Consider the following 26,537-nt stretch of genomic DNA (forward strand, 5'->3'; position numbering starts at 1 on the left):
GCCTACAATAAAACCCCAAGACAGACATATCTCAAATTTCCTAACTAAAGATGTTTTCCAAACTGCTGTCTGCAATCTCAAAAGGTGCTTTCAGCAGAAACCTGCCTGGTCACCCCTAAAACTTCATCTATTTATTCCTCAATTTGGCTACTTGATCTCTCAGGTGTGTGCAATATTGCCAACAACAGAACAAAGAGCATCATCTCTAATAGCTAGTTTTTTTCCAAAACAACCACATGAAAAAGTTAACTCTGTCTGAATTAAAGAATTTTATTTTGTGCATTTCAGAAATAAATGAATAATGACATTTTCTAAAATCAGCTGTTGCTGTGCTAGACAGACACATGTAAAACTCATCTTTCCATTTTACATTACAACATGCAGTGTCTGATACATTATTTCACTTGAATTCTCAAGTTAATAACCTTTGAATAAATGAAGAGCTATTAACTGTACGAATACTGGTAACAGTCAAAATTATTTCCATTGGGAGGAAGAAAATAAAAAAAGATGTCTCAATACCATATAGATCAGATCCAGATACCAACTGGAACATAATGGATTAACTGTTCTTACTATGTTCTTTAGTTTATTTCTAAAACATTTTACTGATTATAAGTTTGCATAACTAAAAGTTATTGAGTGTATAATACAAAGGTTATTAATGAATAAAAATACAGTTCAGGATCAGACAACATGTCAGCTCTTTTTACAGGATAATGATACAGAATTTACCTAGGTGAACACCAGCTCATGTAAGTTAGATTTAGCATTGTTCGCTTCCCTCTTCATTTTTAAATTGTCTGGCTTGACAAAGTGATGAATAGCTTTGTGATTAAAAAACAACCTCCCCCCCCCCCCCCCCCAAACCAATAAACCCCCCAACCCCTCCGAACAGTTATAACCTCAAATCTTACTTTTGTTGCTACTTAACAGCAAAGTCAACCAATGATACATATTTTTTCCTATTTATTGTCACTAAAACTATGCTCAACTAATCAGTGCAGAAGCAACATTATAAATGGGCATATTTAGAAGTTCCATAACATACATATTTTTGTGTACACAGTGGTGATTTATCTTTAAAATGTTACAATTCAATTAGAAAAAATCCAAAACCTAGCAGTGACAAATATGCAAGTCTCTATCAGCAGTGCAGTTTGCAAAATAGTTGTTGTGACATCTCTAATAACATCAGAAGGCTTTGATGAATATAATTTCTCAAGGGTTTTGTGCTGATTTTTTTTTTCCAACACTGAAAGAGTGTTATTGCCAATGTATATAATTTGACACCCTGTGGAAGTTTTTTTTCAACAGTCACAGCTCTTAAGCTCCACTTCCAACTTTAAAAGAGTTTCATCAAGCAAGAACAATTTATCCTGCCGTATTGTTCCTGCTTCCTAAACCATAGGAGCTATAAAGCATACCTTGAAATGATAAATGTGAAATAATTATTTAGGAAAACAGTAAAAAGCTAGTGATACAGTAGGACATAAACCTCAATATCATTATAAAGAATTTTGGAAAGATCCATACATTATGAAAAATACTTTATATGCCTCTTGCACAATAAAAAAAATAATCTGTGGCTGACATTTCAGTAACATTTTTGATCAAATGACATCTCTCATTCATTGTGTCGAGAAAATAAAAATTTCCCAGCCCATGTACTGCAGCAGCTCAAAAGTTGAGGTACAACACAGAAGTTATGATTAGGGAAGGTCTAAGTACTTCATCAAAGGAGTTAAAATATTTATTAACCTTTCAAGTTAACAGTGTGAATATATCTGCTTCTTACAATTCATCTGTCTTCCACCTCTTACCTTGCCCTTAAATGTATCTATCTGTAACACATCTCGAACAGCACACTTGCACTGTACTTTAGACAGGGTACAGAAACTTTGAAATACGGATACAATAAAATCTGGACCTTTGTGTTATTAGTGCATTATAATTACATCCTGTGTGTATTTTTTTCAGCATATGTTGCCTAACATTAAGAAATGAAATATGAGTTTTGCTTCCCCCTCCCCCCCCCGCCCCCTTCCCCGTGACATGGGAAGCATTGTCAGCCTCACTCTCTGCCTGTTTGTTGTACCAAGATGGAAAAATGGCATGAATAGAGAGTTGAGAATTACCAACTGCGCTTCTGTCAACCACCCTTCAGTTTGGGAACACTGAACTGAACTCAGGAAGGACACAGAGGCATCCAAATATGAACGAACATATGTGTTTTGCATCATGTTCACGGGATGCTGTTCCAAATGAACAGCACAGAGGTAGCATGCTTATTCTTATTGGTGTAATTTCAAAAGGCCTAGAAACCTCATCTTCTCTTCTCTGGTAGTAGGGTAATATCTCTTCCCACTAATGCTAAGTGTTTCCACCTGCTTCAATAGAGCTAGGATTTTCCTAAGAATAAAGGGCTGAGGTGACCATACCTCTTCAATTAATTGATTGAATTAAGCAGTCAAGCACATTGACTTCTCTATCTTTGGCCTCCCCTAACATATACACTGTGCACTGTATGCACATGCACATGTTTCTTATAAATTCCTCATGGTGAAAAACAGATTTAAATAAAGAAATAGGTTTCCTGCATGGCCCACAGTACTTAGATTTAAAAGTGGATTAGCATAGGATATTACCTCATTATTGCTCAAGTTAACTCTCAAAGTAGTTTAAAGTTTTTGAATATTCTATATATAACTTCAAAGGTTGGTTTATTACAGTATTCATAAACTTTATTTCTGTGGTTGCTTAATGGAGTTTTCAACTGAATACATGCCAAAAAACCCCGAACCCATAATACAGTTCAGAGAGACAAGATATTATGCCTTCATTAACGTATGCCGCTACAGCACAAAGCATACCAAACTCGGAAAGCTATAGGTTAGTCTACTCCTTTGTAAGCATGCATTTGCAAAACATCCATTTACTCTTGAAGAGACAGAGGAAAAAACTGTAAGAGCTGTGCTACTTATTTTCAGCTCAGGAAAGAGCCCCTTCACTTTGTTACATTACGATTTGGATTTGAAAAGTCTAAAAAAAACCTGTGCTACTTAAAATTAAGTTTGTGCATGTTCTTAAAATTGCTCCTTACTAAAAGCTTCTGCACCAAGTGTGCAATGCAGTTTTATTTTATTGTCATGGCCTGATTTTCAAAAAACAAGTTCTCCAAGCCCCCCCACAGTTATAGGGCATAGAAGCTGCTGGCATTCTTTGAAAGTCAGGACACAGCTTAAGTGATTGTGCAGAACTGGACATTTCCCTTGCAGTATATGCCAAGTGTTCATTTATGCCCAATAATAAGACCACAGAAGTTTCATCAAGTCAATCAAAATAAACTTTTACAAGTCATAAAGGATTTCAAGGATAACACCAATCGACCAGGCCTGAGTTTCACAGCTAAAAGGGCAATACTGTCCATTTTCATTGGTCAATTCTGGAAGCCCTTTCCAGGATGATCTGATAAAATAAAAAACAAATGGGTGTTGTTGTTAGATTATACATTGAAAATAAAACATTTAATCTTAAAGCCTTTTAGAAGATTATCTCAGTAGGAAACTGAAAGCCATTACTAAAGGTCTCTTGTTTTACAGGCACAGTATGGTCTTTAATTCAATTTTTTTTTCTTTTCCTGCAGCTGGGAATTTTAGTTTTTTGGGGGGGTGCCTCTCCTTCAAAGTAGACTCCCTGCTTCTAATAATATCTGAACTTACACTACTGGCTCCTGTTGCTCCTGTTTCTCATTCAGGTAGTTTTGCAGCTGGAAGAATACAAATGATCTTTGAGATAACTACACTTGAAATTGGATTATGATACTAAAAAGTGATAAAGGCTGGAAGATAGCGTGACTACATAAGCCTTTTTTTTTTTCCTCCATAGGAATAAAAAACTCCAGAAACTAACGTACTTACTGAAATACTCATATGTTGACCCTGTTGCTACATAAATAATTCTGTACACAAATAAAATATCAAAACAGAGTAGAAGTACACTAATTATTGTGCAAGTTATTTGGTAATATTACCAAACAAGACACTGGGACAAGACACTATGTAAGGCAAAAAGTTGCTTAACAAATCCCTTTTCTTCCTCATGTGGTCAGACAAACCTTTCTGTCTTGACCAGTCCTACTGAGTCACTGTTATGAGTACAAATACATGCATATTTGAAGTATTGCAGAACAGATTATATGGACTAGATATCAAGGGCAAGATCTTGGTTTTGTTTGTTAGTTTTCATTTGTCTCAAATCCTTAAAAATTAGAAATATAAGCAGACAGAAAAAAGGGGAAAAATAGTGTGGGTTTGGTGGTTTGGTTTTTAAGAGGGAGAATTCAAAATGCAAAGGAACATTTAAGAGCCATAAGCAAGTTCCTCCACTTTCTTGGAATATCAAACTTAAGATTCTGAAACAGTGTCATACTAATTTTCTCATTTGTAACACAAGAAATCCTAACAATATCTTGCGTCACCTTATCTGCCACAATTTTAATCTGTCACTACTAGCCCTTTAACTACTTTGTTTTGCAGGTTTTGAAATAATTTGATTTTTTAAAAAAACAATTCACCATTTTTCTTCCTGAAATTTGTTTTTTGTATGAAATTAGCATCTAATTTTTAAGTAAGGTTTATTTCACTGTCTTCACGTGGGTAAGCATTAGTAATTCTGCAATCTATAAAAAGCACTAAATCTCAGCTGTACTTGAAACCTGATCTGAGCTCTGAAGAGCACATGTAGCAGTGAAATTCACACGTAGAAAACAGATGCTGTTTATATTATAGATCTGTACTTTTACATGCAATTGGATAGTGGATACCATTAGCTTGAATGAGTATCTTAAATCTGTATTAGCTGGTGTCTTACCTTTCAAGGTGAACATAGTGGCGAGAAAGAACATTCTTAATCATAACTACAGTTTTTGCATATATCTCTGGACCAATCAACTTGGAGAAGTACAATTTGGCACGAAGAAAATATCCAATCGGCCACAGCCATTCCTAAGCAAAGAATGGAAATAGATTATTATTATAGCTGTCAGTTTGAAAGGTGACAGTACTTTTTCTAAAATTGAAGAAATTGGCTCTTACAGGTCCTTGGTGATAATTAAAACCTCTGGCTACATTATAGTTGTCATTGTCAAGCGCGTTATCATATACTCCACAGTAAACCATATCACTGCAAGAAAGAAAAAATAAATTATGCAAACAAAGCCTTAACAAAAATGATACATAAAACCAGAAAGCTGCAGCGAACCAAAATTTTTTCATGGCGTGTACCTTTAATGATGGTTAAGTTAGGGAGCTCTCCACCAGCTTCTGTATTCTATGTGATAATGGAATTCCAAATACAGTTCAAACTAGTAGGAAAAGGCTTATGTCTTGGAATGACTTGAATTCATAATTTTGCCCTCATGCTTTTACTCAAACTGTAGTGCTGTGCACTTTACCATATATAAGTAGATATCAAGATACAAATTCAACATCTTTCATGATACCAAATTTTACTTGCTTACTGTGTGGCATCCAAAACCACTTAGTGATTGTCTACATAAATAAAATCAATTGCATGGACTTTTAAAACAGTAAAATAATTGTCTGGAAGTATTTATTGCAGCCCTATTTCACAGGTATACATGTGGATTTTAACAAAAGAAATACTACCCCCCGTGTGTTGAATAATTCCTACTGTCATGTTTTGTAATTGATTCGCACTCTCATCTCTACTGTACTTACTCTGGATCTAAAGTTTTCATGCCTAATGGACCAAGCAGTTTCTCCTCTGCTATCTGCAGAGCTTTCCAGGCTCTCTCAGGTGTGAACAACTCAGGGGCCTAATAAAAGAATCAAGATTTAATGAGTAAACTCTGCACATGTACACATGTAAGACTGCGTATACAAATGTAGAAGACAACAAAAGCCTAAGTTCTGGATTACTGAATCAACTTCTGGAACCTACAAGTCAGAGTAAGCAAGAGGACAGAAACTATCTAGTGATTTTTTTTTTTTAAATTTTTATTTTATTTTAAATACACTTGTCAAGCATTATTACTGAAGCTTTTTACAAACCCAGTAAAGACAACAACCTGCCCATGCATTTAGCTAATTTGACAGGAAAAGTGGCCTCCCAGACCTAACCTTAAAAGACATTCTGAATACAGTGAACATTGCAAATTTACCCCAGCTATACACCGCACAGCAGTTTCATTTAGGCAAGTCCTGTCAAGGATGTATTTTCAGGAGATACTCCAAGACTGACCAATATGAAAAGTGTGGAAAAGAAAAGCTTTCAACAAGTTACTCTAAGTAATGTATGTTCCCCATATAATGCCATTCAGATGAACCTTACAATGCAAGCTTAGTTCAATAATAAAGAAAAATTTAAGTGCAAGTGCTTTCCCCCACCCCCACTTACCACAACCATTGCTATTGTAAAATTTGGCCTGAGCTGGTAATCACACCATGGACTTGAGGCTCCATAGCTGTCCTTATAAATTCCACGTTTGTGAACGAGAGTTGGATGTTTCTCATTAGGATCTGCTGGGTTCTCAGAGACAAAGAACAGCTTTTCGAAGTGTCCTTGAATTTTTCTGTTCCACTCATCATATGTGATAGTCTCCTCCTTTCCTGCAAGATGTTACATACAGGTTTTGTTTTTTGGAAACAGCCACAGTGGTAACACTGTAAGTATGCTTATGTCTATTTTTACTGTTTTGCTTATTGAAGTTTTACTTAAGATACTCCTAACACAATAAAAGCCATACTAGCATTGCAAAAAGTTATTATCTAGAAGTTGAGTTACACTGCAGATCAGCACATGCACAACCTTTTTTTTTTTTTTAAAAACACAAAGTTTTCTACCTTGCAGTTAGCTAGGAGCAAACAGTATGAGGTACTGCGATCTACAGCAAATATTTAATTAAGTTTAAAATTTATAATTAACATTTCAGCATGGTAACAGGTCAACTCTTTTACAGTGCTTGTATACATACTCTTGCTATTTTGGAGACTTCAAAGTGCGTGTCAAAACATTGGGATAAGTGTTGCTTTTAAAAGCTTTCTCTTCCTGAATTCCTGACACTTAACACGTTAACAGGAGCAGACCTAGGATCACCTCTCTCCAGCTGGTGATTCCCCACGTTTAGCCAATTCTACAGTTCACAGGAACAGCTGACTGAAACTTCAAGTGAGACTAGAAAAACATCAGGTTTTAGTCAGCAGACTTGTGCAAGGGATATCTCCCTGACTGATATACACATACATCTTAAAAAAGCAATGCTTTTATGAAAGAACCAAAAATAGTAAAGAATTGTACATTAGTTTTATATTAGGTGAGTACAGGAGTATTACCCGTTTTTCTTAAACTGCAATTGGAGTATAGCAAAAAGGACACTACCAAAATTGAAATGGCGGGGGGGAGGGGGGAGAAAGGTCTTGTGTCCTTTTACTTAGCATTTGTGTAATGTCATAATATATAATAATCCTATCACTTATATCCATTTTGAGAAATGGATTAGGCTCCAAAATTCCTTTGTAATCCACACTTTAATGCATGGAATAAAATATCTGAAATGTTGACAAGACAGTATCAACTCATAATACATTTTTTTACAGTAACAAAAGATGTTAATCATATAGGATACTTTCCTAAGTTTTTCTCCTTTTTCCCCTAAACCTTCTTGAGTAGTTTGATAATCATGCCTCGTGTTATATGGCTACCATGTCATCATTTCAGTTATTCTTATACTCCAGTAATACAATTATGAGATAGGCCTGGTTTTACCGTGTCTTTTTACAGTGACTCCATGGAACGGAAACACATTTTTCCTAGATAAATCCAGCAACCAGCGAACAGCCGACTTGCATAGGCCAACAATTTCCACAGCAGAGCCATCTCTAAAATAATAACGATTCAAGAAAGCCCAAGAATTACTTTAAGAAGGCTATTAAGGTTCAATAAGTAACTGAAAAAAATAATCTGTATCTTATTTAGATACTTTACTTTTCCCTATTCGTCTACTATTCCCCTAATTTTCTGTAGAAGCATCTACAATATTGCAGTGTTTTGTGAATAACAGCTCCATCATCATCACTACTGTCATGATTTTCTAAACATCTTACAGGTGCAGGGTTTCAAAGAGGCAGATGTGTGCCCTCTGTCTTGTTCTAAAAACCTTTACTGATTACACCCAGTATTAGTATTTTTTATTAGCTTTCTTTGGCTGCTGCTGTACGCTAAGATGTGATTTCAGAAAGCTACCAGTGACTCAGATTTCCTTCCTGTGTTGTAGCTCAGTTCTGACAGCATTGTGTAGGCACGGTTTAGACTAGATACGTATCTTAGCTTCAGCTGAAGGTCGCTGAAGCTTATCTGCCACTTTTAGGCACACTCAGTTTTATAGGGTACTTCTGAGTTTCATGAAGGGCCAAGAATAAGAAAAGAGAACATTAGCATAAGCAAACTGTGTCAATTTACTTTTATTTAAATCAGTAGGATTCCACCTGATGAAGAATCAAGGGAAGAAAGGGTGGAAAGCACATAAGGGTGGAAAACACATCAGCTAACAGTCAGGGAACGAGCTTGATTGTAAACTGGTGAACAGATACTTTTTCCTGTACAGTAGACGAAATTTAAAGTAGTATTATCATACCCAGCTAATTTGCACAGATTTAAGATAATTTTATACCAACGATTTAGAACATGAAAAAAGGATCAGCCCCAAAAAGCTTGATCCACTGATGTTAAAACTGCATTCAATACAGAGGTTCTCATCTGCACATGCATTTTGGTAACTTAAGTAATAATTCTGCCAGAATAGATTACTGAAGTCAGAAGTGAAGCACTAAAATAAGAACTAAATGCACTTCTTGCTTCTTTTTTCATGTGATATTCAGAAAGTCACTATATGCATAAATTTTGTATTATATCGTATTGATTTTTACTGCCTGCTTGATGGACAAAGCCCTAGGTACCTCAACCTCTCTTGGTTCCCACTTAAAATGCCTGACTTGTCAAGCAAAAACAATGCTTTCCTCCAGTTCTGACCCAGAGATGGCAACTGATTTGAAACTGATACTGTACAGTTTCCTCAAGCAGGAATGCCTGCAGCGGTTTGCTGGCACATAGTAAAGAGCTTATTTTTAAAATGTTTAATCTCAACTTTAAAAAAATCAGATGTTGTAGATATTTTTGAATTCTAAGCAACAAGTATTCAAATGACAAAACAATTATCAATAGATATCCCCGATAATAAGTCTAAATAACAAAGTACTGCTAGTACTACAAGTATACAATTTTACCTAAATTACATTTTACTACTTGAATTAAAAAGTTGACTCTTTGCATGGAGCTAGGACCATGCCAGAAGCTGAGGGGTTCACCTCCTAAAAACACACCTTTTTTTCTTCAAATGAGCACAAAGAAAAAAACTACCATTAACATTTTAGTACGCCGAAACATTGAGAACATTTGAGAGATCACCTCTCAGATGTGTTAATAGAAGGCATAGTAGGTCTGCAGAAGAATTTCAGTTAAAGAAAAATAAATTTAAAAATTCCCCTCAAAAGCCTGGCTTTTGTACCTTGGAGTAGCTGGAATTCCTCTGTTGCGAGCTCTATCACTCTCTCCCATTTTATCCATCCAAGTCCCACAGTTGAAGCGGTTCCCTCCAAAGACAAAGCCAGTTTCGTGGTCAACACCCGCAGTTACATTAAAACCTGCCAAGCAAGAATACCACATGTGAAGCCTATATTTTAAACAAAACAAACCCCCAAACTCTAGCCCCCCAGCCCAAGCCTCCTAAATAAACAAAAAATCCTCCAAACAAGATCTGAGTGGGTTTCTGAAGGCAATGGTACATTTTAAGCAAACTTTTATTTAAAGATAACTTGTACCACAACATTTAAACAGTTGCTGATAATAAACAATAAATCAGGCACTTTTAAAACATTGAATGTGTTTGAAGTAATATAGTTTTAGTTGCATTAAACATAATTAATTTTTGAAAAGTATACTTAACAGCTAGAGGAAAAGAAATATAAAATATAAACGTCATCTTTTGAGTTGCAGAGCAAGTGTTCTTATCTGTTACCTTCATCTCTCATGTTTTGATCTATCTGTGGACCAGCATTCCTTTCTCGGAAATTTATGCCTTCCATGTGTCGTTGCATTGCTTCCTGTATTACTTCATAAAGTGGTTGATCCTAGATGGATTGCATGTTTGGATGATATGTGAAAGGCAAGACGAAAAATGAGTGGAAAGGCTCTAATGTGCAAATAATAGCAATTCTTAGCCTCTAGTTTATGATACATCAAAAGCAAAGCATCTAACATTTACAATAGCATCTTTGTCAATGGCAACACATTGTATACAATTTTTAAAAGAAACAGTTTTTCAAGACAAAAAGCAAAGAAAAAAATTATTAGTAAAGCTGATGGATTTTTTTCCCTCCATCCCCAATCCCCTGGCACCTGTCTAATCATGTGATGCAGATGCAGTGATAAGTTCCTAAAATTTTGAATTCTTGCACTATAATCAGCTTTCAGCATAAGCAACAGATAGCAACGGATTCTTGTAGCTAGAAAAATTACATCCTTTCATCAAAATTCCATAGTTGTGTTAAATGCTTAAATCAGAAATGATCTTTACCACAGTGCCTGCAGGCTGAGGAGAAGAGTCATCTCCTGGATACATCCTAGAAACAGGACACCTGAGAATGTCTAACCCATTTGGAACAATTTTACAGTAGTCCTGGATACACTGAAGCCACCACCATACAGCATCACGACAGTTGTATCTGGCATGTGTCCCCTGGCCAAGCAGATTGGGAATGAGACCATGTCTTAAAGTCCCACCAAATGCTAAAATGATGTTTCTAGAACAAAAGAAAAAACACAGTCTTGACTAAGTTACTTTCAAGGCCATTATTGGACCAAGTATTAAGTACAAAGCATACAAGTTTACCTTAATAGCAATGTAAGTCAAGGGGACAAACAGGATCTTAAAGATAGATGCCAAAAGTTTGCTGTTGAAAGCTACAAATTACTTCATTTAGCATGAACTTCTTTTATACTAAAAGGCCATCTATTTCCTACAAATTCCCCAACATGAATAGATTTACATCAGTTTGTACAAAACATACAACATCTGCTAATATGGAAAAGCTAGTTTGCTTTTTCATAGGTAGTGATATAGAGCCTAAAGCCAAGTCCCACTGAGGTCACAGGGAAGGTTTTTATTGACATTGTTTATGATTACCCTGGTATCCATTCTGATGGGTGGGGTGGAATGGGGACGGAGGGCAGGAGTAGATGGGAATTTCCTATTAAAATACAGAGAGGTGACAGCAACTGAGGTTATGAGAAGTTTCATTTGAGAACTGTTGTGCATACATTGCAGAAAACATGGATTCCAACTAGCTTTAAACAGGAATATAAACACACTAGTAGACTGCAGATCTTACTGTATGAGAAAGGTAATAGTTGGCCAAATGTACAACAGCATAAACACATGATAAATTAAAACAAATAATTTTTAAGTTTGTATCATGTGGTGATCTCCACCCAAATGAAAAAGATTAATGGAAATATCAAATCAACATATCTGGCTTGTAACTGGCTCATTTGTCAGGTTAAATATTTACAGACAGATATCAGATTGTAAGAATCGACTATTATCTATTTTCTACTATTAATAAACTAATACTAGCAGTTACACCCCAAAATTAATCATGATAGACATGCAATCATACCTTTCTGATTAAAAGAGTATTCCCTTGCTACATCAGATGTTTACATAAATGATTTTGAAATTACTGCTCAGCAACAATGATGCAAGTACACGTGAAACACAATCACTTTGTTTAAGGATGAGCAGTAGTGTTCCGGGGGTTAAAACTACATTATCTATACAGAACATCAGCTTCACATTGGTGCTAAGAAAGCAAACGAGAATCATTCAAAATCTATCTAGGGCCATTAAAGTTTTTTACTGCACATCAACTGTTTCTAATAGCTTGTATGTCATCTCAGTTTTTGAGAGCATGCCTTTTTCCTAACTACCTGTAAAACCAGTAAGAACTACAAATAAGTCAGTCTTACCTTGCTTCTAGATAGCGCCCAGTAACTAACATTAAACCTCTCAGTGCAATAAAGGTATCCCTTCCCCAAGAGCGAAAAATTCCAGAAGAAAAGTGAGGTAAACCTAAAAAGAAATGTTATCTCATTTATTGATATGGCAGAAGTCTCCAAGAACACATGTACGTATAAAATAACCAGAAGTAAAACTATATTCATATTTTTAATTTTTTTCCTAGGTTAAGACATTTCAAGTAAACAATTTTCTAGACCAAGCTTTTGATAAAATAAAAACTTCATTTTAGAACAATTATCTTCTAGAATTTCAAGATCACAACAGAATTTCTAATGTCAATAATACAGACACATTTAACTTGTTATTAAATCACTTTATAACTTAACCAAGTACCATCCTTCAATTAAAAAAAACAACAAATGGAAAGAAAACTAACAAACAAAAAGCCAGGACTTTGACAAGATTTATAGCACTTTGTTGACAAGAGTTTATGTATGAGAACTGTGTCAGTAGCATAAAGGGGATAAGACTGGAGAGCTATGAATTTCTTCAGCCCAAAATTCTTCTGAGCCATTATAAAAGGATTCCTGCTTCTCTCTTCCAGTAGCTTCTAGAACTACATCTTACTGCTTACATTGTAACATGTAACTTTAAGAATTATTCTGACTGATGAAACATCATAATTACAACAGTAAGGTCCATCCTTGTCTTTTCTTCCATTTAGTAACTTTTTCAATCTAACAAACGAGAAATTCTATATTGTGAAGTTTCAAAACAGCAGTATGTTATGCATGTTTCATAGAACAACGTTTTAACTTCTATCACTGTCTTTTCCAAAGTATTTGCCAATACTGAAATATGGCTGCAATTTTATAGTACATGGCAACAACACTTGAGAATGACAACTCATGTATGAGTTAAAAATCTCAGACCCAACTACGAGTGAATATGTGAAGGGAATATTTAAAACCAAACCCTTTAGTATAATTAATCTTTATGACCAATTAAAAGGAACATTGTGCCTCTGTGCTTCTAAGTAACATTAAAACAGGCAAATGGAATGTTACTAAAAACCAGAAACTAAAAGCAATAAATTTCCACGAGAGAAAGACAGACAGCAAAAAAAAGAAAATAAACACTCCAGTGAGACTGATGCCATGGAATCTGTGATGCTGAAAGTTTCTATGGTTTCAGAAAAGACACGGGCCAAGTCAGAACAAAAGTAAATTCATTCTAAGCCACTAGACACAGAAGATAATATATTAGACATAGGAAAGTGCCCAATTCAAAGACTGCCAGATGCTGGCAGAACATTCAGAGGTATAAATGCTATTTGCTGACTGCTTTTATGCTCTTTCTTTTTGGAGAGTTTCAGATCAGGCATTCTTCTGGTCTGCTAATGGTTCTTTCTTTTTCTGAGAACTTGTAAACAATAAATTCACCCTGGTACTCCATTACAATTCAGTTCTTAAATTCATGCATAAAAAAAGATAAACTAAGTCCTGTTATGCTAAGTATATTTATCTCAAGTAAGTCTTCTGGAAAGAAAGAGAACATATAGGAAAAAAGTGGATACAGCCAAAAACGTCCCTAAATAGAGTGTTTATTAGCTCCCCACCCCCTGAGAGCAGTAACAAAATGGTTGTCCCCAAGAAGTACTGCTAGACAAAACTCCCATATTTTTAATATGGACAAATGTTTATCTTAAACACAAATTAAAACACAGAGGTAAAGTGAAGAAAATTGCTACCTACGTTTTGTGAGTGGTTGCTGACATAGGGATCCCAAGTACAATGGATACAATTTTAATATAGTTACGAAAACCAGTTTTTTTTTTTTTTTTTTTTAAGAATGTTGTCCTCACTTACCAGCTGCCAAGGAAACACAACACTGTTCTTTCTCATTTGTAATCTCATTCAGCCTATAGGGAACGTCATGTAAGGAAGGAGACAAATCTGGTAGACAAGAATATTTTCCTATCCCACACATCTGGACTGAACCCATGGAAAGGTGTTTAACAAATGTTGATCCATTCTGCACAAAGCTGTAATTTAACATAATTAAATTAAAATAACTTCTCATTCAGCAATATCTCTATAAAATGTAACCTTTTTCATTTACAGAAGACATATATATTGTACATATATTATACATAATATAAATATTATGCATAATAAATACAATAAACTAACAATGAATTAATATTGGTATTTTACATTAAATAATTTTGTACATAAGCTTTAATTTTTAAATGACATTTTTTCCCCCATAATTGCCCAAAGTTAGCCTTAAATTTTTATTTATTAATGCCAGTGGGAATGTTTATGTCAAATGTTTCTAGGGAAAACAAAAGGAAATTGGTTTGGTTTACTTGATGCCTACATACAGACCTAAGACCTCAGAAATATCATAAGAGATATTTTACTATGAACAAAATCTTCTACCAAACCTAGTCAGTATTTTTAAAGATTGCCACATTCTTATACATATATTTATATATATAAACTGTAAATCAATAGATCAGTTAACATATTGTCTAAAATAATGCAACCCACATTCCTGACTAGTTAATCTCCAAGCATTTTCATAAAATATACTGCTTTCCACATGATTTCACAGCCATGCCAAATTCTATGCCTGTTTTAACATCTGTATTTTTACAAAACAATACTGTTTTGTTCAGAATGTTCATAGCTAGAATAAAGCCTCCATAAAATCAACCTCCTTTCCTCTTTCCAGAAACGAAGGAGAAGCAGACACTGGAGATTGTTTTAAACAGTTATTTCAAGAACTAAGCAAAGTGCTCAGATAATGAAGGCTATTTAGCTGTCTTAGAGAAGGAATGGTGAGCAAAGCATGAGCATCAAGTACAAACTGGTATTTTCTTTTTTCCCTGAACTTTAAGGAATTATTGCAGTTGTACTAGAATTATAGCAAAAAAGAGTTTCTGAAGCCTGGCAAAGAAATGCTGGCTTAAGGTTTCCTACTGCTACTGCACAATGCCAAAGAGTTAGAAATGCAAACCCTGGATAGACATCTGAACTCTCAGCCTTTCAAAGCACCACTGTCAGAATTGATTTGATACTCACTACTAATTTTACTCTTTTACATTGGACAAGTATGAAAATATTCCAATTATGTTCTCCAGCAGATAAAACTTAAAAGGTGCAAATATATACAGATACCTCTACAGCTGTGATACGCCAAGCATACCTAGACATCTGACGCCATCCCACATCCAGAAGGGTTGTGTATGCACCCACTAATATGGCATCAAAGTAACATGGGATGAGGTAACGTGGAATTCTCTTTAGGTAGACAAACATGGCCTTCAACCATTTACCAACCTATTAAAATACAATATAATTAGAACTTGGTAATATTAGGGTTCAAAAACCAGTGCTTTCAGGATCCACCTAGTTAAAGTATTTGTCACAGGTTTTGTACATTTATTACACCCCAGTTATGCTTGACCACCTGTTACGTCCACCTGTTGAATCTCAGTAATTTCTATCTTTTCTGTGTTTGAATGTGCAATCTTACTATAACTGTACCATCGTCACGTATGCCTCAGTAGTATTTAGGCCCTCTTTTTAAAGTACTTACTTAAAAAAAAATAATAGTTAATTTCTGTTTATTTAAGGAAAAGTAATAAACAAAAAGGGAAGGACCCCTCCATGCCCTACATATTTTTCACTTTCCTTATGCAATCTATTCTTAAATAAGATTGAGGAGAGGGAAGAAAAACATATTAACAGTTCACTCTCCTAGAACAAATTCCCTAGACAAGAAACATTATAGACAGAATTTAAAAATAAACACTTAATTGAAAAGGAAACAAGCTAGTAATTTAAAACACCAAAGTCGCCAAATAAATATTTTTTACGCACTTCTGCACAGGCTCCTGCACGTGAAATCAGACGGTTACTGACATAATCAATCATCCAGTCTCCAGATCTTAAATTATCACAAAACGGATGACCCAAATCATTCTTTGGTCTAATGTCTGCCATCACTGACATTAACCCTGAAGATACAAACCCAACACTGTATTAAAAGACACATCATTATCAAAAAAAGCAATTACAATTCAGGAGCAAAAGGTACACAGCAACAGATGTTTTAACTGGATTTAACTGTATTACTTCCCTAGATTTGCAGAATGAATTAGAATAAACTCAATTATAATTTCCTCTGTGTAACAGTTATGAAAACCACTGTGGAATAACTAGCATGATGGAATTCATATTTGACAGGTCATCAACACTCCTCAGTAACCTAGTAATGCCTACAGTTTAACTGGTGTGACTTTTCACTAGAGGTATATGTATTTTCTTTTTATTTTCAAAGCAAGGTTATTCTATTAACACACATATTGAAACTTAATTTTGCAGCCCAGAGCATCCAGAATGAGGGTTCTTGTTCTAGTATGTGGTTTCCTGGGTACAACACTGATTAGTAGCATGGTCAAGCAGAAGCAGCTTTACTGTTTTTTATCCAAACAATGGCACTAACCATACAACAGCATTAAGGTATGATCTAGATTGAGCAGCTCTATTTTACTTTTTTTCTTGACAGAAAAAAAGAATGCTGAAAAGTATTACCTTGGAGGCCTGCGTACTTCAGCGGTGACCAGTTTGGTATATTGTAACAACCTCCACCATCTTCTTGTTCTTCTGCCTCACACCTATACAGTACTTGATTTAGGTCAGCCAAAGTTAGTTTAGATGCAATACTGAAAAAAACAGTCGAGAAAAAAGAATTTCCAAACCCAAAAGCAACATTAGTAGGGAAATAGAGAAAGGCTTTCACAAACAATTCTAGTTTCAGACTTACATTAAAATAATTAAATATATACAACTCTCTCACCTCTTAAATCTTGGACATTAAGAGCCTGATTTTTCAGATGTTCTGAGATGTTCTGCTCAAATGTTTAATATTTATTTAGAAACACAGTGTTAAGTACAAACCCCGAACAATCATACCCCAACACTGACAATCACTCCAGGTGAGAAAGTCTACTTTAAGTAGCAATTACACAGAACATGAAAAAAGGAACCTGGGAAGTTCTTAAGTATTAATGCTGTATTATACATATAACATTATTATATATTATTAAGTATTATACATAAAACAAGAATATCTCAGAGCTTTTATTGCACTCTGACAATCCAAATCCATCTGTTGTAACAGAAAACTCGCCTTGTTTTGAGTTTACAGACTATTCTTTGCTCCCACTGTAGTGCTCTCAGTTCTATTCAGAAAGTTAAAGAATACTCACGAAGAAAATAATGTTTTTAATATAGGTGCTGAATGATCATCAGGAAGACTTCCAGATTTAAAATGAGGACTGAACTGGACCAAATGATTACGGAGTACACCAACAGCCTCTTGTGCCTTTGGGTCAAGACTAACTCTGTAAATATGAATGCATAACTTACAGAAATGTAGCATTATACAACAGCTATTCCCAAGTCTCAAAACAAAGAATCCTATCATTCTATTTTAACTAACACAGCCATTTGGCAATTATAATAACGTACCTGAATACTATTACACTTCCTGGTGTTAATTTTTCAAATTCTATTTCTTGAACAAATTCATTTGGCCCTTTTATGGCAGTTCCAGCTTGCTTTATAATTTTACTGTCTTTAATCTTAGAAAAGAAAACACATTTGCAACTGAAATTCAGTGTCTTTTTTTCTAATATAAAATATCACAAATTACAAAATACTACATCAGAACGTGGGTGAAAGAGGCTAATTACCTGGATATGCTCTCTGAGTTCCATTGTGAAATTAGGCAATCCATTTATAAAGCGTTCATCTCTTTTGTAAGGACCAGCACTTCTCTCAATAGTCCTAGCCTCAAGTACTACTTCTTCTATTTTTCCTAAGAGGAGTTAAATCATGTTGCAGTTGTTAAAATACACTTAAAGTGATTCTTTTGAAAACAAGAAGCAAACCCTAAAACTAAAAACCTAAATATTGAAAATACAAGTCTCAGTTGTTGTACAGCTAAAGAACAACCAAATGTGACAAAACATATGGGGAAGCATTTTAAATATCCTATAAACACCCATTACACATTCATTGGCTGAATTGTATTTAAAACTGCAATTTTGTTATTTTGTAATAACTTAAGCATAAAAATCAGTCAACAATTAGTGAATTACAACCTTTTACTGATCACCAGCTCTATTAGTTTCCTTATTATCTTTTAGGAGACTGTATTAGATTGGTTTCCAAACTGCAGCTACAGACCATTTCTCTCAAAAATGTAACAACTTATAGTATTATTCAAATACTCCATTTTTCTCTGTCAACCTACAAACCTACAAGCAACCTAAAAACCAAGGTATACAAGTCTTGCAGCCACTTGTAAATGTCTTTATATAATGTGACTGACTTTAAAACAGGTACACACATGCACACAAAGAACTGAGTATACCTAAAAAGCCAGTTTGGAAAGCTTCTCTTCAGAAGTATGGTCGGGTAACATGTAGAAGTTGTTACACTTTGCTACTATTAAGTATAGTAAATACTTCACATTACATTAATATTATGTATGTATTACCTATATATTCTCTTTATATTAACTTAAGCAGTACAATGTTGTTTCTTAAGATGTATTTTAAAACCACAAAACCAGCCATATATAAGAAAGCTGAATAGCAATGGCATTGACAAATGATTTTAGCTTTTTTTTCAGGTCTAACACTTAATAAATAGTAAACCCCCCAACTCTGTACAATTAAGCATATTGCTCTTAACTATTTGTTACCAGGTCACAAACAAGACAGTAAATAAAACCGCACCCTCATGGGGAACTTATAGCAGGAAGTATACTCAATATGAATGCCTTGGAAAACCCTAAGCAAGGTAAGTTCGCTATTGTTTCTTTAACCACTTTTGGCACATGCATGTTAGTACATATAAAAGGAGCATTATATATTGAAAATTCTCATATTGATTTCATATGTTTGAAGTTAAAAGGTATGGAACTAGAATAACTTGAATGTTTTGTACTCCTGACATTGTTGAAAAGATATCTGCTTACCTGGGATACACATTTCAGGTACTTCATTACTGTAGAAGGCAGTTTTAGGATCCCTGAAAGCAGTTCGACTTACAGCCACAACAGACTGGTGTGTGTTAGGACAGTGTCTTGTCACTGCTACTATATCTTCATCAACTTGATCTACATACACCTAGAAAAGACATATCATTGCAACTGTGCTCACTCAGAACATAAATATTGAGAAATTGCAACGTTACCCTCACTTCTTGCCTGATTAAAACCTTTAGCCCCTAGCTCCTGATGCAGCCTGTTCATGGCCAGCCTTCCTGCTAGAATTCCTGTTTGGAAATTAACTTCACCAGGAGACAGTAGTGCTGCTGGATTCCATTTTGCATAAAACCTCTCTTCAGATACTACAGAGATCTGTAAAGAAATTAAGATTTAAGCAAATATCAACTACTCTGGAAAAAAAAAAAAAAGGCAAAAACCAAAGAAAACAGCTGCAGGTCTCAACTACATAATCAATTCAAGTTTCATATGAAATTGGAGAATCCAAAGTAATGCCAGTTAGTAAACTGCTTGGAATTTCAAATAAACAAAGTTAAACTTTATTCTTGTCCTAGGACATACATTTTACATTTTTAAAAGTAACTTAGGAGTTAAACTGCAGACACATACCTGGTGTGGTACTAGTTCATCATAGCCTTTGGTGCTTCCTGTAGCACAGCATGCCATGGAAACAATCATTGCACTAGGAAGAGCATCATATGCAGATCGGTGCTAGATTAAAAAATAAATAGGTAATAAATAGTGAATCTGAAACATAATTAATCCCTCCTAATTCAGCATACTCAGTTTAACAGAGGAATTGCTAATTGCATGATCACCATTTTCTCAATCACAATAGAATTACTGAAAAAATTACCACACATGCACTAATAAAAGCAACTTAAGACAAACTCTCAAAAATAAGCACTCCAGTTCCCACCATTCTCTCTCATTCTCTCGTGTAAAACAGGAGCTTAGGAGAACAGGTTAATAAGCGGAGACAGAACCACTCATAGTAGCTGGAATGAAAGAATCAAACCAGCTCATTAAGTAGCTTTATATACTTCTTCCCTTGAAAAACGAGATCTTGAACATCAGAGGGAGATGTTATAAAATTTTATTCTCTGCATGAAAACTTGAAGATGATGTGAAACACATTTTCCTAAATATCACTCAGGAAAAAAAATCTAGATTGCACCAAGCCCTCCCATGGTTCACAAATATCAATTCAGAAAACACTAAATGTAAACTCTGGATTTAGGTTTAGGTGCTCACCTGAATTGGACATTCATTGTCATGTGTAATATCCATAAACAGTGCATGAGCAATAGCTGGCATCAAAGGCCTCAAACGTGGCTGAACAAAAGAGCCAACAGGTTCACCTCCAAAACGATAAACTAACCTTCCCTCTTCATGGCTATTATAAGCAGTCATTGCCTCTAAAGAACAAAATAGGTGTTTGCATAAGAATAACTACTGTAGAATACAACATACACAAAGATGTTAATGTAGCATTTTACAGTTAGTTTGTTGTGCTCAATCATTAAAAAAAATAATAAAAAAAATCACATAACTATACTCTCCAATGTAGATACACAGCCTTGCACTATTCTATTTACTATAACATATTAAGGTAGAGAAAGCTAAGGGGGGAAAAGGGAGAAAAAAGCAGAGACCTGAAACTTTCTCATAGGCTTTAATAAACTCATGCAACAAAAACATCAGACATGATGCAGCACTTGCATAGCAGAACTGTGCCACCACCTCTTCTTTTCTTGCTACAATGAGAGTGAAATATTTAACCTTCTGTAAACTAATGCAGGATGCCTTCTCTTATTTTACAGCTACTACTGTATTTTTTGCCGAGTATCAAACAAAGTCACAAAAAAACCCCTGTACTCTGATTACAGAGTATGAAATTAAAAGTGCATGATCCAGAAGAAACCTCTTCCTTGGAGAAAGCGCGTCATCTATAATCTCTTGTTGGAAAGAGGCCACACACACAGCAAGCCTACCTCTTATTAAGGAGGTAATGCCCAGCCTATTCACAAAGATATTGTCCAGCTCCTCATTTCCTGTGAACAGTTCAGCCACTACATACAAATCGGCTCGCAATTTTCTAGCTGTGTCCAGCATGTACTGCAAAAAGCACAGCCAAAAAAAGCCACAGAAAAGGGAAAGGTAGATACAAAAAAGGACAAGTTTCAAAGCTAGGCAGGGACCGGACAATAGGAAAATGCCATGCAGCAAAGACAAACAGAAAGCCAAAATTAAGGAACAAAAAAGTTGTTACACAGAAGAGGACACACAAACATAAGCAAAATCAAGAATTAGCATACAACACAGGAGAAGTTAAATAGAACGTGAAGAAGAAAAGGTAATTGCATAAGCAAAGAACATGAATATGTAAGGAAAAAAAAAAGCATACCAATGTTAGTTTCACATTAAAAACTCCAAACCATACATGACAATCCTACATAATTTTCAACTGCTTATTGTACCTCTAATCAGGCTGGTAATTCCCAGGCGGTTGACAAAAACATTGTCAATGTACTCACTGCCCGTGAAGAGTTCAGCTATCACATAAAGATTAGGTCTGACTGATCTGGCTGTTGCTAGCATCTCCTATAGATCATAATACATTTTTAATGCAAGACATCCATTGTCAGCTTTGTGTATGTAATCATTAACACCACAACCAAACACAAATGAGTTGTTCGTATATGCAGTTCATTAAAAACATTAATAACAGGTAACATTCATAAAACCATGTTTATGTTTTACTGATATTATTAATGGACCGAGTAATTCTAGGAAATTCCCTGAAGACTTTAAGGTAATTACAATTTTGTTTTTAAACAAAACCTTAACTCAAAATGCAAGAACAAAGGCTGGATAAAAGAGATATCTGTTAAGGTAAAGAAATCTGAGGATTTGCCTTTAAGCCTTTGAAGTTGTCATTCCAAAAGCAGTAACAATAAATGAAAGAATGGCCGAAGTTTTGAAATGGCTGCATTTAAAACTTAAAACTTTTGTATGGACAAATCAATTTGTTTAGAGAGCTCTTCATAGATTTAGGTAAGCTCTGAAACCAAGCTATGACTAAGTACTAACAAGCTGCACTACCCAAATCTATTTAAAGCTAATTTACTAAGTACAATTTCTGGATGTAGTCAGCTCCACGGTAAACAATAAGCACTAATGTTAGCAGTAAGCTTGCCAGACTAAACTTTTTGCAGGCGTTCTTTGCCAACTTTTAAATTCTGGGAAGTAAACCACTTCCTGTTTAATTCAGCAAGAGGAAAATATATATGGCAAAGAAACACTAAGACTTTCAACCAAGTGTTGACAATGACCCCAGCTACAACTGACACACTGGATACTGGCAGTCATTCCACTAAGTCCATAGCTACGTGAGGGAAATGTTAGCCAGGACCACCTGCAACCACAATATTTCAGCTAAAGTGGAGAATTAAAAGATACAATAGCTGTACCACTCCACTAACCGTTTAAAGTAGCTGAAACCATACCTAAACATCACCAGTCATGAAACTTTGCTTATGCTACGAGGAAGATTCATTCACACCTGAACTCTGCCATGTAGATCCAGCAGATTTTGTAGCAACTGTGCAGGACTTATTTCACAGACAGAAGCTGCTTTATAATAAACATGCTTAATTTTCGTACCTCAGCTACATGAATAGGCGTTGAGTGACAATTGTCAAGACGAACACCATGGAAATATTTGGCAGTGATTTCAGTGTATTTTTTCATATGTGCCCAGAGGTATGGACAGTCTTCAGGTTTATTACCATAACGCAGTTTCACACTGTCGCCCCAACAAATAAGCTCTCTTCTCAAGTAAACGTTTGAACCTGCAAGGGAAAGAAATGCACTACAGTGTGTATATCTATAGCATAGAATGTGCACCAGAATGAAAATGTGGTATTTAATTTTCTATTGCTGAAGAGTAGAAGAACACTGTGATGAAGAGTAACAATTCTAGCAATAACCATACTAACTCAGAATCTATACACCCTCACTGATGTATAATTTCAGACTACTTCAAGGGAATATTTAACTTCTATTGTGATACTGAAATAATTCTTCAGATTGAAATACAATTCCTTTTAATTCTTCAAAGTAGTATAAAACTGTAGTTGAGGAAAAAAAAAAAAGAAGAAAAAAACAGCAAACAAATAAACAAAACCAGTAGTTTGGTTGTTTATACCAGCCAAATTCAAAAAAGCATCTCACTGTGTTACCATAAATAAACTGCCACAGCCACAAATCAAAATTTTACTTTCTGTTAACAGCAGACTGTGATGATATAAGGCAAATTTCTTAAGTACTTACACAGGTAGGTCACTTAAATGGTCACAGTCCCTAAATAATTTTTGTGTGGAGGGTAAATATTTATCCTCTATCTAATCTAGTTTCATGTACTATTTTTGTCTTCTTTTTGATACAATCAATAAAAAAAAAAACATTTTAACTCTCAGTTCACCTATAATATGCTTATCGTACAGGATATACTGATGGAGGTTTAACTGTGACAAAGACTTAAATAATCAGTCATATCTAAAAACATGATTTCTGTTCTATATAAATCATATATTTGACAATGGCAGTAATATCACTTAAAAAACAAACAAAACCACCAAAAGCCCACACTATTTACAACATGTGATATCCAGGCACAATCATGGAACTGTCAATAATCAGACCCCACATAAGAGAAATACAATTATCTTTGAGTCATCAGTCTTCTGAAGGTCTGTTTATATTCATCTTATCTAAATCCGATCAAAGCATGAACAGGGTCAGCACCACTCTGGATGGGAAGACAGAGCTACTCCATTGCTTTCTGCTACTCCTACACCAGCTATACTGATGCATCACCACTGTTATTTTGGTGGTTGAACCTTGAATTAGATCAGGGAACTTGTTCAGCTGAAACATAATCCTGCCTTAGCAAAGAGATTATTTTTCAGCCAGACTAATTTCCTGAGGTTCACATTATGGACACCTAAGTGACTGGGCCTACACAATGAAAGACACACAACAAGAGTAAGCCGCTAGTAAGAGCAGTTTATAAGCCACCACTACGACTAAAAACATTCACTTAAGCACAGTCTTTTATCTTCACTAATGGCAACGTAGCAAGATGGGCAGAAAAACTGGCTTTCTTTGGATGTACACCACGATTTTTTTTTAAGGGCCTTTTACAGAACTAGCTGCATTTGTTTTGCAATTCCTGTAGTTGTGCCCTTCTGTACCATCACATTGTATTCTCAGCTGAAATAACACATGACATGAAATAAAGGCATAAAAGTATAAAGCACTGAAAAAGCTGTAGACTCATTAAGAGAGAAAACTCATTGCTTTTAGTGCATTCATACCCAATTTTACCCTCATAAGCCAAAATAGGTATGCAGATTGCTTAACTGTGTCGCCTCTTGACTGCCTGACTGCAACTCAATGCACCTTACAAGGATCCAGTTTTTTCTCACTAATGCAGTAAAATACTATACACCTTTTTTATTGCATTAGTTTTCTGCCACACTGTCACCGTCTTATGGAAATGCCAACAAGCAGCAGTGTTGGAACAAAGTACAAAGTAAGCAAAGACAATGATAGAATTGGCAAGGCAGAATGTCCCCATTTCAGTGGCAGAAAGCTGGCGATTTCCCTCTAAAATCTTGCAAAACTACACCTCAAATTCCAGATCTTCCAGTTGATCTGTATGCTGAATGGGAAATAAAAGAGTATCTGTCTGCTATTCTGCAGCTCCATAGGAATACATTTGGAAAAAGAGATTAAATAAAACTAAAAAACTCTTTTTGCTATGGCTAGAATATCAAAGGGTTGATAAGATGATTAAAAGTTCTTTTACGAACCTGGTTCTGCAAAGTTTCTAAGAGGATCATCTCCCATAACCCAGCCATTATGAGCCATAAAATAACAAGCTTTATCTGGCTGATGTATCATACTTTCTTCTTCCTCCACAGTTAGCTCTTTGAATGGATAAGTAAAATACCTATGGAATAGACAGGCAATTAAAAAAACACCAAACAACCAACCTCATAAGGTAACCTAAGCTAAAATTCACTGAATTTCACTGAATTATTTCACTGAATTTTTTAGAATTGGAAGGGACCATAAAGATCATCTAGTCCAACTCCCCTGCCGAAGCAGGATAATTCATTGTCTTTGAAATTAAAATATCTGCTATGAACTTCCTTGTAGATAAAACAGATAAATAAAAAAAAAAAGCAGCTTCTAGACTAATAAAGATGGGGAGCTTTCTATTTCACAGCATGCCTTGAAGGAGAAAGGAGAGGTGCTGACACTATCTTGGTGTCAGCTGGTAGTGTAAGATTAGAGCCCTAGCTCTTCAGATACATGAGGGGCATCAAGGTCATCAAACTAGGAAACGTTCGTGGTTCCATCCCTCTTCCACCTAAAAGAGCAATTTGTACTACGTAAGTCTCTGATGTGCTCCGAGTATTCCTTCATGGTCTCTGGTCTCATTTGTTTATTGAACAGTTACCGTTGTTGCTTAAAAAACACAGTCAATTCATTAAGTGGCACTTGTCCACGGGAAAGAAAACATACACTTGTACATATAAAGGTATACTTCTAATGAACTTTGAACTCACTCTCCCTAGTCTGATTCTAGCAGTTTCAAACAACCAAATTAAAAAAATAATAATACCTGGTAACTAAAGGATATTTTCTACTGATAGGACCCAGCTTAGGACCATTACCAGCCAGCCGTTCATAAACCACAGTCCCCACAAGACAATTGACAGCCTAGAAGTAATTAAATTATGCATTATTGAAATGCTTGCATTTATTTGCAATTTAAAACATTTCAGCATTAAAACACAGTAATTGTAAGACCTGCTCTTGATGGTGATTAGTTTGTCTGTATTGCTCAGCATTTAGTTCCTCAATCCTCTTGCGAAACCAGTTGCAACATTCTTCTATTGCAGCTGGTCCATTGCTTATTAGGAGGACATTAAAAGCAGAGAACAATTAGAATAATTTCCTTTTAAAACATGCAGTGTATGTAACTAAAAGCAATGAAAAATTAAAGTTTTCCCATCTCTGAAAATAATTTCATTTATTTGGTTTTGCAAATTTAATTTCACTTGTGATATTTAACTTCTAATCAATAATACAATACCTGTGCGGTATGAATGTTGCCAATGCTATATTCATATCTACAGTACAGCCAAATCGTCTATAATCAGGGTCCTGAACTATTTGAAGATGTTGATTTGGATCAGATTTAGTGCTCATTTTGCCTAAGAACAAGATAGAAAAACAGTATTGATAAAGGAAAAATAGGCATTGCATTGAACAG

The 26,537-nt window shown here is 35.1% G+C and overlaps 1 protein-coding gene across 2 annotated transcripts in view; it reads right to left on the bottom strand.

Moving 5' to 3' along the window:
• Positions 1–251: 251 nt before the first annotated feature.
• Positions 252–26,537, bottom strand: part of AGL (amylo-alpha-1,6-glucosidase and 4-alpha-glucanotransferase) — a 36,805-nt gene continuing 10,519 nt past the window's right edge. Inside the window, exons 8-34 of one of the 2 annotated variants that reach the window (XM_074152186.1) lie at positions 26,358–26,478; positions 26,072–26,174; positions 25,884–25,981; positions 25,066–25,205; positions 22,853–23,040; positions 21,667–21,790; positions 20,441–20,604; positions 19,796–19,897; positions 19,388–19,540; positions 19,157–19,307; positions 17,865–17,989; positions 17,641–17,753; positions 17,379–17,513; positions 16,702–16,832; positions 15,988–16,124; positions 15,311–15,444; positions 13,966–14,141; positions 12,106–12,208; positions 10,655–10,880; positions 10,097–10,208; positions 9,587–9,722; positions 7,789–7,901; positions 6,421–6,632; positions 5,742–5,839; positions 5,097–5,184; positions 4,873–5,006; positions 252–3,468 (exon numbers count right to left, since the gene is read on the bottom strand). In XM_074152186.1, coding sequence (XP_074008287.1) covers positions 3,351–3,468; positions 4,873–5,006; positions 5,097–5,184; positions 5,742–5,839; positions 6,421–6,632; positions 7,789–7,901; positions 9,587–9,722; positions 10,097–10,208; positions 10,655–10,880; positions 12,106–12,208; positions 13,966–14,141; positions 15,311–15,444; positions 15,988–16,124; positions 16,702–16,832; positions 17,379–17,513; positions 17,641–17,753; positions 17,865–17,989; positions 19,157–19,307; positions 19,388–19,540; positions 19,796–19,897; positions 20,441–20,604; positions 21,667–21,790; positions 22,853–23,040; positions 25,066–25,205; positions 25,884–25,981; positions 26,072–26,174; positions 26,358–26,478 — 3,635 coding nt within the window. In that variant the 3' untranslated portion in view covers positions 252–3,350. Of the gene's footprint in view, positions 3,469–4,872; positions 5,007–5,096; positions 5,185–5,741; positions 5,840–6,420; positions 6,633–7,788; positions 7,902–9,586; positions 9,723–10,096; positions 10,209–10,654; positions 10,881–12,105; positions 12,209–13,965; positions 14,142–15,310; positions 15,445–15,987; positions 16,125–16,701; positions 16,833–17,378; positions 17,514–17,640; positions 17,754–17,864; positions 17,990–19,156; positions 19,308–19,387; positions 19,541–19,795; positions 19,898–20,440; positions 20,605–21,180; positions 21,305–21,666; positions 21,791–22,852; positions 23,041–25,065; positions 25,206–25,883; positions 25,982–26,071; positions 26,175–26,357; positions 26,479–26,537 lie in introns of both variants that reach the window. The other variant, XM_074152187.1, reaches the window with a different exon arrangement.

Source organism: Numenius arquata, chromosome 8, assembly GCF_964106895.1.
Source record: "Numenius arquata chromosome 8, bNumArq3.hap1.1, whole genome shotgun sequence".
NCBI classification, from domain to species: Eukaryota; Metazoa; Chordata; class Aves; order Charadriiformes; family Scolopacidae; genus Numenius; species Numenius arquata.